General features: G+C 40.4%; 2 protein-coding genes across 2 annotated transcripts; both read left to right on the top strand.

Moving 5' to 3' along the window:
• The first annotated feature begins 12,876 nt into the window (after positions 1 to 12,876).
• LOC121728238 lies at positions 12,877 to 14,079 on the top strand. The gene has a single exon (XM_042116378.1). The coding sequence runs from the start codon at positions 12,877 to 12,879 to the stop codon at positions 14,077 to 14,079; it is 1,203 nt and encodes a 400-aa protein (XP_041972312.1).
• A 21-nt stretch (positions 14,080 to 14,100) lies between these two features.
• LOC121728281 lies at positions 14,101 to 15,440 on the top strand. Its single transcript, XM_042116430.1, has one exon. It carries the CDS (start codon positions 14,101 to 14,103, stop codon positions 14,602 to 14,604), a length of 504 nt encoding a protein of 167 aa, XP_041972364.1. The 3' UTR covers positions 14,605 to 15,440.

Raw genomic sequence — 15,440 nt, 5'->3', positions numbered from 1 at the left:
ATGAAGTTAGTCCATTGAAGAAAAAAGTTTGATACAAAATTTGACCCCCTCTTTGGTCCCCTTAGAGGGGTGAGGGGGGAAAAATGTATACACCAGATGTTAAGTTGAAAGCAGATAAATATATCTGCGAAAACAGCAAATTCAAATCGGATCAGTAGTTTTCGTGTGATGCTGGAACAAACATACAGACAGACAGACAGACAGACAAAAAACTAACCACAGTTTTGGCTTCTATAGCGATGTAGCAACAGCCCCCGCTTATTATTTTTTGGATATCTTTAATGTACAGAATTGTCATTTGTACAGTTTTATTATATGTATAGATTCGTAAATGCAAGCGGTATGTGGGCTTCTATATTTATAACTGTATTTACGCATCACTCTGGAATTTTATATTTTTGTTCCAAACTGGATCTTTGCGTATCAGTCGCAGAGATTCTCGAAGTAAAATAAATAAATAGAGACTAATAATAATATCCTATATTTTGAGTATTTCACCATTTTCGCTTCGTCTCAAAATAAGGTATTTTGAAGATAAGATGACTAATGATAATTATTATTTTTACAAGTTTGCGCAAAATTAGTTTTTCGCGCGGAAACCGTACATTTTTCCGGAATAAAATTTATTCTATGTCCTTTTCCGGGACTCAAAGTACCTCACAACCAAATTTCAGCAATACTGATTCAGCGGTTTGTGCGTGAAGAGGTAACAGATAGACAGATAGACAGACACACTTTATAATATTAGTATGGATTATAAATTCGACTCTCTAAGGGCCGATTCACACCGGAATGGCAGCGGCGAGGCGAGCACTTTCAGCGTCATATGATTTTAAACTTTATCATCATTATTGTAATACATAGTATCGCTTGAGAAATCGCGGCTGCCAGCGGCCACGAGGGGTCACGGGCGGCCGTAGACTTCTTAAGAGGATACAACAGGGGCTAGCGAAATGAAATATAGCTGTCTCCCTTACCTCAAGCCTATACCGCAGAACGCGATAGAGACAACTGCAGAAAATCCAGAAAATCAACGATTCGTTGTCCCCTGATTCCTTCTCCAAAACTTAACCGATTTAAGTACTTTTTTTCTTTTAAGATTAAAAAAAGGCTTGAGCTGTGTTCCTATGTTTTGCTTTTTTTGTATAATTTAGCCAAATCTGTTTTCTGGACGTTTTGACACAGCGGAAAATCTGGCCATTTTTTTGGGTTTTTGAACGTTCATATCTTATTTAATAATTAAATTATGAAAAAAAAGAAAACATAGGGACATTGTATTAGTGGCCGTAGATATTCAGGAAAAAAATTATAACTCTACTAGCATTATCCAGGGAGGAAACAGGGGACAACGTTTGTATGGAAAAAAGGGCGCTGTGAAATCCTCTTAAGCGATACTATTGTGCTCGCCGCTGCCATTCCGGTGTGAATCGGCCCTTAAAGCAAAAAACAAACTCGCGATTACTAACTCTTCAGTAATTTACTTCATGAGCTGGTTTGGATGGAATTTGTTATAAATTAATATTGAGTCCCGAGAAAGGACATTATATCACCAAAAAAGTAATTTTCTTGCCAAGCGCTGTAAACGAACTTCGGTACGGAAAAGTTGCGTAAAACTTGTATTTACTAAATATTTTGTTATTCTGCAGTAGCAAAATAATATTATTATGTACTAGTAGCTGTCCCGGCAAACGCTGTTTTGTCTTATAAAGTATTTTGATCTTCACCCATATTATTTTATTGAAGTGACTAAATAAGTACGTCACCACGGCAACGTTCATCGCTATCCCGTCGCACAAACAATGGTCGCCGTCAGTCTCGAGTCGAAATTTACTATTATTTACTCAACAAAATATGCACTTATCGATATAAAAAGTAAATGTTGTCTGATTCTCCACCCTAGCCGATATGCTCGCTAAGACTCACGAAAATCGGTCGAGCCATTTCAGAGGAGTTCAACCCACGTTCAATTACGCACACCGTGACACGAGAATTTTATTATATTTATAGTTTATATAGGGTATTACAAATTTTGCAGATTTCTGGAAATTGGTAGGTACCAAAAGAAGACTTTCCTGCAATAACTGATCTAGCGTTACAGTTTTAAATTTTCATGTAGTTTTCCATCAACATATTATGTCTGTGAAAAAGTGTTTTCAGACCTTAATTATGTTAAAAATAAATAACATATTTCTGACTTGTTGCTACTGTCAACATCAGATTTATCACCCAACATCAATAAATTGTTAAAAGACATACAACTGCAAAAATCTCATTAATATCAAAAAATAAATGTATGCTTATATAACCCATTGAAGTTTGATTGGTATTATATTTAATTAAGCCTAAGTTAATGGCCCGTTATAAATGTCGGAATCCACCGTTTTGCCCCACTGTAAAAAAGTTTGAGCAGCCTTGCCCTAAAGTATTTTCACCTTGTTTTGATATGACAGTGTATATTCAAGAGTGAGCAAGGGTCACAGTGATAGCTTTTGGCCTATGCCGATAAACAAAACAATATTGTTATCGCTATGTTATTATGATTTTTAATTATATTATCCTGTTTTGATGTTAAAATGGCTCACTTCAATGGTGAATACAGATTATAGCAACACAGTAGTATCAAAAGTTATTTCCCGCAATTTATTTCGTTTATCTTGCTATACAATATTTACATACCAAAAAATATGAACGATTACAATTTAGTAAGTATGTAAATATTGTAATCGTTCATATTTTTGGTATGTAAATATTTTGCAGTGAATCTTTGTACAGGAACCTAGGTAATTATTATCTTAAACTCAAATATGGTAAATATTCTCGTATGGGAAATTATCTTGGTATTACGTTTGTATAAGAACTGCGATGGCACCCGAACTCTTAAGAGGATACCACAGCGGCTAGAGAAATGAAAAAAAAGTACGTGTAATATCTATAGCTGTCTCCCTTACCTCAAGCCTATACCGCAAAACGCGATAGAGACAACTGCAGAAAATCCAGAAAATCAACGATTCGTTGTCCCCTGATTCCTTCTCCAAAACTTAACCGATTTAAGTACTTTTTTCATTAAAGATTAAAAAAAGGCTTGAGCTGTGTTCCTATGTTTTGTTTTTTTTGTATAATCTATCCAAATCTGTTTTCTGGACGTTTGAACACAGTGGAAAATCTGGCCATTTTTTTGGGTTTTTGAACGTTCATATCTTATTTAATAATTAAATTATGAAAAAAAAGAAAACATAGGGACATTGTATTAGTGGCCGTAGATATTCAGGAAAAAAATTATAACTCTACTAGCATTATCCAGGGAGGAAACAGGGGACAACGTTTGTATGGAAAAAATGGCGGTGTGGAATCCTCTTAAGGGTGAAAAGGTTTTAGCATAAGCGCGATGAGACAGACATTTGTAACATTTGGAACAGTGCGACAAAGGGTTTGTTAAACTTTGTCACTTTTACGAATGGATAACAGCACGGCAAATAATCTACGGGTACTTTTCACGTTCATAGCTCCCACACCGGTTTCGGTGACGGTGGGCGGTTTCATTGAAAACAGGCCAGCTACGCAGGAGTAATTTTATAGTGCCCAAGTGTGTGCGCAGTACACAAGAGCACTCTCTATTCCTTTACTCTCATAACCCAGGGGGACGGAAGACCGACACGACTGGCGAGAGATCAGGCGCAGGACCGACTTTTACATGCCCATCCGACGCATGGATCATGTTACTTTCAAACAATCAGGTGATCAGCCTGCATTGTCCTAACCAAACTTGGAAATAACATGTTTCTAACGCGGGAATCGAACCCACGACCTCCGAGTCAAGAGCCGCGCTCTATACCACTAGACCACGGAGGCTTTTCATGTAATGACCGACAGACAAGCACTCATCGCCCTATTTATATATTAGCACTTCCCGGTGACCTCGCTCACTCGATCAAAATGTTATTTCAATACTCTATCTCTACATAATATAGCCAAACCGACTCATTCGTGCGGCAGTCTCCTACTAAAACCATTTTCCTAATTTCCCGTTAATATTTTTTTTCTAACGAAATATTAATGATTATTTTTCCGACTCAAATATCGACCAATAGAATTGCACCATTCGACGTCACGTGGTACAACCTACATGGTATTATACTGATAATTTTTTGAAAATTTTCTCTGGTAGTTGCTATATATAAAAGACAAACACGTCAAACTGACAGGTTGAATTCAATTGTGTCTCATGGACCATGGTGCAATTATATTGGCCGACATTTGGGACGGAAAAATAATCCCCCGAATACCACACGAGCTTCAAAATTATCTGGCATTTCCCTCAAGGTTCCCTGCAAACAAATAAAGTCGTCAAGTTTTTCAGGTTAAAAAATCCTTCATTTGTTTGCAACGAACCTATCGGGAAATACCCGATAATTTTGTAGCTCTTGTGGTATTATAAGTGACTATTTGACGCCCGCGACTTGGTTGTGTCAAAAAACGTTTATCGCGCGGGATCCGTAAATTTTTCCCGGATAAAAACTATCCTATGACCTTTCCCTAGACTCAAACTATCTTCAAAATTTTATCAAAATCGGTTCAGCAGTTTAAGCGTCAAGAGGTAACAGATAGACAGACTTTATATTTATTAGTGAAGATGTATGTTGCTAGAAAGATATTCAGAAATGTCTTACTTTTGTAATATTATCAAATCTCGTAGAGGTGCTACGAAATCGTAGACCCTCTACGAGATTTTGAACTGGTGACCTCTGCAACGAATTGGCGAAATAGGCCGAGCAGGACCAACTTATAACTACGCATTCATATTTATCTAAAGCAGTGGTTCTCAAACTTTTTTGGTGGCGGAACCATTTTATAAAGTGTATTTTTTAACGGATAAAAAAAGGATGTTTTGTATTTGAATGGAATGTCTCCAGGCTGATGTCTGATGGTGATGAGTGATGACATTTTCAAAAATAATTTATGTGTCGCTTGCGAATGTCTTTGCGGGATAGTAAGGGAGCCTTAGAACAAATTTTTTTTTGATTACTAACAAGCAAATTTTTTGTGAGTAGCTTCTTTTTGATAAGACGAACAACTTTTTTAATTTCGAAAAATCTCGAAAGTGGTAGCTAACAAAGATAGAAAGCATTTCATACTTTGACTCGATGGTCCTAAAATATGGATTGTTATATTTGTAGGACAATGTTACTCTTAAATTATAGAACTATTAATCTATCAATATACAAAAAATTAACTCGGTAGGGTTCCGTTATAGTGTTCTGTAATCAACAAAACTTGGTTGACGACTAAACCCTAAAACGGAACCCTACCGAGTTGATTTTTTGTATATTTATAGGTTAATAGTCATGTAATTTAAGAGTAATATTGTCATACAAATAGAACAATCCATATTTTAGGACCATCGAGTCAAAATATGAAATCCTTTCTATCTCTGTTAGCTGCCACTTTCTAGATTTTTCGAAATCAAAAAAGTTGTTCGTCTTGTCAATATGAAGCTACTCATAAAAAATTTGCTTGTTAGTAATAAAAAAAAATTGTTCTAGGGCTCCCGTAGTAGTAAGCAGACATTGACATAAAATTATGCCCCGTAAGTACATAAAACTCTTAATTAAATTGAAGTGTCATCATTAAATGTCACTAATGCTAAGTACTCACATACGGTTTTGCTCGATAGTTTTACTCGAAATCGAGCAAAAACCACCGTGTGGACCGCAAAACTGACAGCTCGAAGGCTCGCATCGAGCCAGTTTGAAGGCTCGAATCGAGCCGGCCTGACAATTTTTTTGACACTAGTTTTTATTATTCGTAGCTAATTTCCTTCGAACAGGAGTAAAACTATCAAGTAATGCTGAATGTGTGTACGAAAGCCCGAGCCGTGGTTTTTACTCTTCATGATTGCTCGGTCGAGAAAAACCGTATGTGAGTACTTACACTAAGTGCGACTGTAAATAACATTGTCACTTTAAAATCAAATACACAGGGAAACATTGAGATTTTTTGGGCAAATTTGGGGTAAGTAGACCTGTGCGTAGCGACGAGCCTTTGGCCACGTCATATATTAGAGGTAGGTGTGCTGGCTACAGTGTCTATATTTAGCTCAACTATCGATTGCCTATTACCCACTCCCCTAATTGTACTTAAATACATACTAATAAATGTTAAAGTGTACCTGTTTGTTACACTTAAAGCGCTGAAATGATTTAGTTATTATTTCGTATAAAGATGTATTTTGAGTCCCGAAAAATATAGAAAAGTGTAGCTGACCAAACAGTAAACTATCGTGAATCGTGCTACCGAAGTTTCTGAGATCGACACGACATATTATATGCAGTTGAAATAGACTGACTAAACTTATACAGGGTGTAACAAAAATAAGTGATAATACTTTAGGACGTGTACGTGTTCCTTGTAGAGAGTTCACTGTGAAAGTAGCAACCCTGAAAGACCAACTTTTTTTCACTTTTGTATGGGGAAACTCGTGACGCTCGGGCCCTTGCCCATACAAAAGTGAAAAAAATTTTTCGTCTTTCAGCGCTGCTACTTTCACAGTGAACTCTCTACAAGGAACACGTACACACCCTAAAGTATTATCACTTATTTTTGTTACACACTGTATATAGCACCATGCGTGACGCGCGGTCGAAAGATCTTCCGTTGAGGCTGTCACTCATATTTCTAAAATATTCTAACAAAAGATTACGCGAAGAGTTGAAGACATACCAGCCAGGCTGGCCAACGGTGGTACAGGAACGAGATAAAACTTTGGGGAAGCCTGTGCCCAGTAGTGGGACAGCATTGGCTAGTAAAAAAGTATATTTTCGCACGTTGGATGTGCGCTTTTGGCGCTGTTTACCTTGATGTTTGAGCTATATAATTAACTTGAAGTCTATCTTTGTCTTCCTTAAACGCTCTTAATTACTATTCTAATACATAATTATTTATTTCAGTAAACATTTTGCAGAATTATTTCAATGTTTACTTAACTAAGATACTTTAATTATTATCAAACTCTAAATAAGCCGTCGTAGCTTATCAGGTTATCAATTCAGCTTGACAGCTTCCGACTTCTGTCACCCGGAAGACAGAGGGGCACCACAGGGGCACGCCCACACCCTTGAAGTTATAACATTGACGTACCATACTTATATTATATGTAGCATCGTATGTATATATCGCAACCTATACAACAGAATTAGTACCTTACGGTACCTATACAAAATGTGTGACAATTGTTAGTGGTTATATTAAGAGGATTCCACACCGCCCTTTTTTCCATACAAACGTTGTCCCCTGTTTCCTCCCTGGATAGTGCTAGTAGAGTTATAATTTTTTTCCTGAATATCTACGGCCACTAATACAATGTCCCTATGTTTTCTTTTTTTTCATAATTTAATTATTAAATAAGATATGAACGTTCAAAAACCCAAAAAAATGGCCAGATTTTCCACTGTGTTCAAACGTCCAGAAAACAGATTTGGCTAGATTATACAAAAAAAGCAAAACATAGGAACACAGCTCAAGCCTTTTTTTAATCTTTAATGAAAAAAGTACTTAAATCGGTTAAGTTTTGGAGAAGGAATCAGGGGACAACGAATCGTTGATTTTCTGGATTTTCTGCAGTTGTCTCTATCGCGTTCTGCGGTATAGGCTTGAGGTAAGGGAGACAGCTATAGATATTACACGTACTTTTTTTTAATTTCTCTAGCCGCTGTTGTATCCTCTTAAGGGTCAAATCCCTACTACTAGTGAAAGTACACCCTACGGTCCTGGGTCCTGTCCTATATATTATGTATCCTTTAATCTATTTCCTATCTATGGACAATATTATAAAGATGAATGGTTTGTCTGCATCTGCCAAGGTTTAGCTCTCAAATTACTAGACAAATTTTGATGTAATACTTGCTTTATGCTTACCCGCACTAAATGAGTTTCCACGCCAACAACAGGCAACGTCTAGTTTCTTTATAAATTATTGTGATGTCTATAAGTATGTCAATGGCCGAAACAATAATCGAATATTGATTGGCAGGCTGACACGACTTTGATCAGGGTGATCTCAATAGAAAATGCTGGCATTCACAGGTATCGAGTGCCATAATGGAGTGCTACGTGGTCCTTGATATTGATTTGTAAAAAGTTAAGTTAGGTATACACGGTATGGGATAAGAACAGGCTTTTTTGTATAACAGCGGAAATAAGATAACATGTTGCCTAATAAAAATAAATTATTAATTGGTTCTACTTCCGTACCGAAGTAGAACCAAAAACGTGATTAAGAAAATATTATATAAATTACAATGGCAAATAGATGGAGATTCTTGAAAATTTAAACCGTAGGTATAATATTATATTGGCCAACTAAGACGTAAGGGTTGATTCAGACCGTAACGCGACGCGTAGTTGCATTTCTAAATTTGTACTGAATTGACAGACTGGCATGTCGCCTCGCGCAATTTAAATCTTTCAAATCCATACAAATTTATGCCGCGCCGCGCCTCGCCTCGCCTCGTCGCGTTGCGGTCTGAATTGACCCTTAATGTCGCTCGCATCAACATAGTTGCTATGAAATTATTATATTTGGGGGACGGTGTGTTTTTTGACGACAAAAACAATTCTACGTCCATGCCCGGTAACAAAAGTATATCTATCTAAATCAGTTTAACGGTTGAAGCGTAAATCGGTAACAAATATACTACCAGAGAAGTTGATTCCTAGGCAGATGGGGGGCCTACGTAGTTTTGTCGCGTTACGTCAAACCCAGCCAAACAGATCACAATCAACATTGAATTGACATGATCCGATCAAATGACGTTGGTCTGTCAACTGCCTAGGAATCAATTTCCTCGATGGTACATACTCTTGCAATTTATAATTTTGGCATGCTATACAAAATATTAGCTAGCCCTGCTACGGCACGACTTAATATGCACATACCTAATACTAGCTTTGTCCACATTGTGCCTTTTTCTGTTCATCAAGGGCATGCCTTATAGCGCTGTCAACAGCGAACGTGAGGCATGCCCGTGACGCGCTTTGTTATCGTAGCGCGCGCTATGACACTTTTCTTTCAACGCGGGTGGATTTTGCCGCGCGTCACGGCATGTTGACTGCGCTATAACGCATGCCCTTGTTGAACAAAAAAAAGGCACAATGTTGTCAAAGCTATTCAGTAGTTTCGTATACTATTCAGTATACTTCGTTTAATTCTTCTGATTGTATCAATAAAGTGATACGGCGCACCCATTTGACGATTTAGCTTCCACGAAGCCACTATAAAAGCGAACATCGCGTTTATTACTGTCTGTTGTGAGTTTCAATGGGTGGTCGCTTATTATCAGGCCATTCCAGTGCTCATTTCCTGAAGCTATTCTATCTCCTATTATAACAGTATCAATCACCTATTATTAAGGATCTACATATTATATATCTATCTACATATTATTAAGGATTGGCAAATCAATAGACAGGCTAAACCCTTAGCCCGGGCGCGCACTAGCGGCCAGGCCGCGGCGGCCAACAAAAGTATGGTGTGGGCGCTGGCCGCGTTGCGGCCAGGTGCACGTCGTCTATGGCGGTTTCATAGTAAGCCGCTGCGGCCATCGAAAGTATGGTGTGGCCGCTAGTGCGCGCCCGGGCTAGCTAGAAGAAGATTTCCACATTTCACCAAAATCAATAGTAATAATCAGGATCACGAGATCACGTGGGCGAAGCCGCGAGGAAAAACTTATTGCGGCCTATTTTCTTTAAAACTTGTATTATTCTTTGTCAACTACATAATATTTGTTACTTTAAAATTATGATAGTATTATGTGGGAATCAGACTGGAGCACGCGGCCTTGGGGCGCTAAAAATGTTTTATTATCGCCGTTTTACGCACTCCATCACTATTAATATCAGTGCATTACTCCCAAAATACAACGTCAATATTTTACTGAAGAATTTCGAATATTAGCTGATGATTTCAGAGTTCAGACTGATGAATGAGGCCAGGTAGCGATAAAAACGGATAAATATATTATGTGTACTTAGATGACGCCCGCAACTCCGTTGCGCCAAAATTCGTTTATCGCGCGGGAACCGTACATTTTTTCGGGATAAAAGTATCATACCCGGGACTCGAAGTATCTCCATACCAAATTTTAGCAAAATCGGTTCAGCGGTTTGGGCGTGAAGAGGTATTTAGGGGGCGTCCACAAATTACGTGAGGTGTTTTTTTGAATTTTTTGACCCCCCTCTCTCAGGAAATCTCACCAGGAGGGGTCCTGGTGAGATTTCCTGAGATTTTATTCAATCCCCCTTCCACCCCAAATCTCACGTGAGATTTTTCATAATGTGGGTTTCTTATAATATATGTCAATACGTTTGGTTTGACAGTCAGTAGATTTTCTTTCGAACGAATTTGTGAATGATATTAATTGTATAACGATTACGCTTATGATTAAATCTTAAGCATACGTACAATCTGGATGAAATGGACCAAAATAGTATTATTTTGTTGAGAAAAAAATTACGTGAGACGTAAAACACTCTAAACACCTTACGTAATTTGTGGACGCCTCCTTAACAGACAAACTTTAGCATTAATAATATTAGTATGGATGTTTATCTGTTTCTCTATTAATAACTATATAAAATTCTCGTGTCACAGTGTTTGTGCGCGAACTCCTCCAAAACGGCCTTAACGATTTTAATGAAATTTTGTATTGTACATCCATTAGGCCTGAGAAAATGTTTTTATCTACTTTTTATATTGATACTAGAAATAATTTATATGACAGATAAAGCCAGCTAGTAATATATTGTAAAGAGAATAATATACTCTTAACTAGCTCTTAACTCTGAAGTTTCTTATACCAATTTAGATTGAAATGTTAGAGACAAAATAGACAAAAAACTTATTACGCTTTATACATCTGTATTATTAAGAGGGTAAGGGGTTAATTGCTTCAAAGTTGTCTTGTGTTTGTGAGTGTTTGTGTGTGTCTATACATACAACATACACTATGTGTGCGTGATTTGTTAAAGTGGTTTTATATCTTTTAAAGTGAGTATGATTAAAGTCATTAGAACAATTTGCTATGTTGCATACGAGTCACCCATACTATTTACGTTTCAATAGAAACCAGATGTTGCCCGCAATAATAATCGAAATTAGTATATCGCGCAGGAACTCTACATTTTGCGAGATAAAAAACATTAATCATTATTGGTCGTTTACCGGGAATCATACCAAAATCTTCATACCCATCAGAAATGATTAAGATTTTCTGCGTATAAGCACTAATATGTATTCTGTGGTATAAGGGCGTTCACTGCGATCGTGCGCCCGGCGCGGCCACCCGCGAGGCGTGCTTGTTTCATGTCATCCCATAGAGCAGCGCTGCGTTGAGCGGGCTGCGGGTCAGCCGTCGCACGATTTCTATGGCGAGCGCACAGCGTGGACGTCCGCGACGCGGACGGGCGCCCGCGAGAAGACAGACTCTCTTGCGTTTATTATATTAGTATGGATAAGACAATGTTTAAATTCCATACAACTAGATGGTTAGGTAGGTAGGTAGGTAGGTTTACCTACATTCGGAGGTCATATAAAACAGGTGACCTGAATATCTAACTTATTAATTACTTAGATATTTCCTGTTTCTTGAAGTACGAGAATGAGCTGGCTGCTCGCCAGTCCATTGATTGACTGCAGCTGGGTGAAATGTTAATTGCTATCATTGCTATTGAAGCTATTGGTTCCGCATATTTTTATTAGGAAAATGATCAATTTTGAAATCGATTTTTTGCCATTTTTTGCTACAAACAAAAAATAAACAAAAATAATAAAAAATTGTAGATTATACCAAAAATTATGTAAGTACGATGCTAGTTGCTTTTTGTGGTGGTCCGATGACCAAATTTTAGTTGAAACTAAAGCCGATTAGTCTAAATAATATTGAATAGACTTTAACCTTCGGCCGAAGCCTATAATATTATGTAAATGTTGCAAAAAGTCGAGTCGGAATATCAAAAATTCTGGAATTCAAAAAAGGCTGTTCGAATACATGTGCCAGAAGTGAAACTTCTGCCTAAAATCGTTACGGCTTCGTGACACAATAATATTATTATTTTAACCCTCTGTTTCAATCTATCTAAATAATAAAATAACAAAAAAAGGATATGGACTAACAGTCCATAGAGTATAGACGGCCCCAATTTTATGATAAAAACCCTCTGTTTCATGACACGACCTTTTCTAGAAATATGGAAACGTACCGTTTAAATTGTAAAAAACCAAACTGTATAAAATTTTATATACAAAACGATGACTAAACAATTGCCTTTATAGAAAGCCAAAGTACATGCTATTAGGCTAACGAAACTCATGGGAGAGGCGGCAGGCGTCACACCTTTGTAGTGGCATCATTATTCACTCTAATGACTCTTTTGAGAACGTTTAGTGGTGAAAACTGTAGTGAACTATAAAATAGTGGCTAGTTGTATCTGTAGCCGTAAATAGATATTTAAATAACATAATATTATATAAATCGTTTTTTTATTTATTATTAAAAACAAAGGATTTTGTAACTTTATTCGTCATTCGTCGTCGTAGCATTTACGAGTATGTACAATAAACAAAATATTCCCAAAGTAGTTCAAAAACCGTACTAAAACTACTTACGACCGTAAGTAGTTTTAGTAAAGAAACCGTTAGCCTAAATCTAATCCATTTCTAGACGTCATCCTTTATTCAAATATCCTTATCGTAATTACCATCAAAGTAACGTGGAATCTCATTTAAAGTTCATATCGTGTGCTACATGAGCGAGCGAATAAAAGTCGTTTACGAGCACAAAGCACACAGCCGTTCGCCAAATTTTATGCCCATCCCTATCGACGATGCCGCACATCGATCGACGGCATCACGCCAACACGATAAATTACTCTTTACGCTCATTCCAAACAATCGTCGACGAAAGCGATGCACGCTCAGTCCCGACTCGACGGTACCGCGAGACACTCAAAGTGGCGTCCCAATCCGCGCTCGATCAGAATGAGTCGCGCGCCAGGAGCGTGTGCGTCTCCCGGGCCGCGCGCGCGGACCACCGCCAGACCAGAAGCGCCGGGCCCATCCGCCGGGCCGCCTCCCTCGATCCCCGCATCCCGCGCCGCGATTCCGTGACCATTCCCGTCAAAACGGTCAACCGGCGGCCTATCGAAAAACTTCCGTACGCGGTTTCCGTCCAGACGCTGACCATACCGACTTGCGCGGATCCCCCTCGCGACTCGACCTCCAAACGCCGCCGCGCCGATAATGCGATTAAGGCTTCTAATTTTACGCAGGTCGGGGCCAGGCGGGCGTGCGGCGGGCGCGGGACGGCGAACAGGCTGCTGCTGCAGATCAGCGAAGCCGACCAAGTGACCGACTTTGAAAGGATTCTCGACTCTAATGCGATACTGTCGCGAGCGCGCGGGCACGTGTGGCGCGCGAGCGGCCCGCCGCCTCTAACAGCGGGGCGCCCCCGCTCCTCCTACAGCCTGCAGGCCGTGAGCCAGGCGTACCACTACCTGTTCCGACGGCACGAGGAAGCGCTGCAGCCTCTCGTCGACCGATACCGCCGCGCCGCCGCCGACGACGGCCGACCGAGTCCCGACGACGGCCGCTTCGAGGACCTGCAGAACCTCTCCGAGTTCTACGAGGACGACCGCGAGCTGCACGAGGAGATCGAGTCCATCACCGACCGCATCGTTCTCGAGGAGGCGAGCGCCGCCGACGACGATCGCGCCGCGAGGAGCAACTTCAGCGTGAACCTAGCCGGTCTCATCGAGGTCCGCTCGGTGTCCCCCATTCCCGAGGGTACCTCCCCGGTCGAGAGGGCCGAGGCCGGGGAATGGCCGGAGTCGAGCATGAGCGGGCGAGCGGGTGAGGTCGACCCCGGAGTCGAGCGGTTGGCCGAGGCGCTGAGCGCCGTCGAGATCGACTACGATGAGAGCGTCCCGCGGATAACCTTCAGCGACTGCTGCGACGACGCGCGGGGCGCCGCCCGCCCGCCCCCCGCGCCCCGCGATGACGCCGACGAGGCGCGCCCGCCTGTGATGTAATCCGGTGGGGCGCGACGCACGATGATCGCGATAGAGCCGGAGCAGCCCCGGCCGGAGGCGCCGAGGGAGCCGTCGACGTCGAAGGCGCTGACGAGGTCGAGCGCCGTCAGCCAGAGGTCGGTGGACGCGGTGGTGCCCCCGGGCGGCGCGAACGACCCGCTGCACCGGTCGAAGCTGGCGCCGACGCGCTCCTCGTCGGAGACGTCGGCAGGGAAGAAGATGCCGAACCTGCGAAAGACGAAGAACTCGTCGATCGAGTCGACGATGAGCCTGCCGAACCAGAAGTCACTGGAGAAGAAGCACGGCGGGCTGCGCCACCAGAAGGCGATCGCGGCGCACTCGGACGTGACGCTGAGCTCGCAGCCCTCCGTGTCGGACGACCGCAAGGCGCTGCGCGAGGCGCTGTACCAGGGCATCTTCCACCGCCACCGCCGGACGATATTCGCGGTGGGCTCCTTCCTGCGGATGTTGCGGACTAAGACGTCCAACTACGACTCCATACGGTCCGACTCGGATGAGATTTAGCGGTCCTGAGTAGTGATATCGTTATAGACTGTGATGTGCTTTTATTGTTACGATGTTATCGATACGCGAGTGTTGTCGTACCTCGATTCGTTGAATTTATTTAGACTATAGTGGAACAGGTCGAGTCCTATATTATGTAGTGGTGTTATTGTTGTAATTTACTGGGGAACCGGGGAAGCGAAGTCAGCAGTACGCCGAGCTAACCACAGAGGTCCGACGATCAACGCTTTTTGTAAGTGTGCCAAAATTCTTGAAACATGGTCCGTAAAATTTTTGTCCTCTACCTTTTCATTGTTATTAAAGCAGCCGAATTCAAAAGAGTTTGTGACTTAAGTCCATATTATAAGTAAATTTAGGAGCAACTCACTTGCAGGACATTTTATCATACCCCAAAAAATTATACTTCTCGAGTGATTGATTAACTTATCATTTGAATTATGTTTACCAAAGTAAATAATTATTTTCTAACCGTCTTTGTTCTGGCATTTTTAAAAAAGCCTTCGAGTTATAAGTATTAAATAACTGGTAATTAAATCTCCATTACTGAAATTCCTGTAACTGTATGGAAATTGTTTTGAAAGATTTATAAGCGTAAGCACAGACTGTAGCCGAACAATTGGACGGACTAAAGTTGATGCGACTGTTTTTCTTCACTTTTAACACGTAAAATGCGATCCCCAATATAATAGTTGTGTCAATATTTTTGCATCTAATTTTGCAGCTTTTATTTTGTTTACGCAATTTATAATGACGTAATAAATGTCAAAACGGACGCCAGCATCAGATGTTTATAAATTATAATATATTATGTTTGTGAAAAAATAATTGTGAGTCTA

The sequence above is a fragment of the Aricia agestis genome, chromosome 6, assembly GCF_905147365.1.
Source record: "Aricia agestis chromosome 6, ilAriAges1.1, whole genome shotgun sequence".
NCBI lineage: Eukaryota > Metazoa > Arthropoda > Insecta > Lepidoptera > Lycaenidae > Aricia > Aricia agestis.
Note: the sequence above shows the minus strand (reverse complement) of the source record. Positions and strands in the feature narration are given on the sequence as shown.

Coding starts and splice junctions, on each gene's coding strand:
- LOC121728238 (XM_042116378.1), top strand. CDS start 12,877: ATGCCGCACATCGATCGACGGCATCACGCCAACACGATAAATTACTCT.
- LOC121728281 (XM_042116430.1), top strand. CDS start 14,101: ATGATCGCGATAGAGCCGGAGCAGCCCCGGCCGGAGGCGCCGAGGGAG.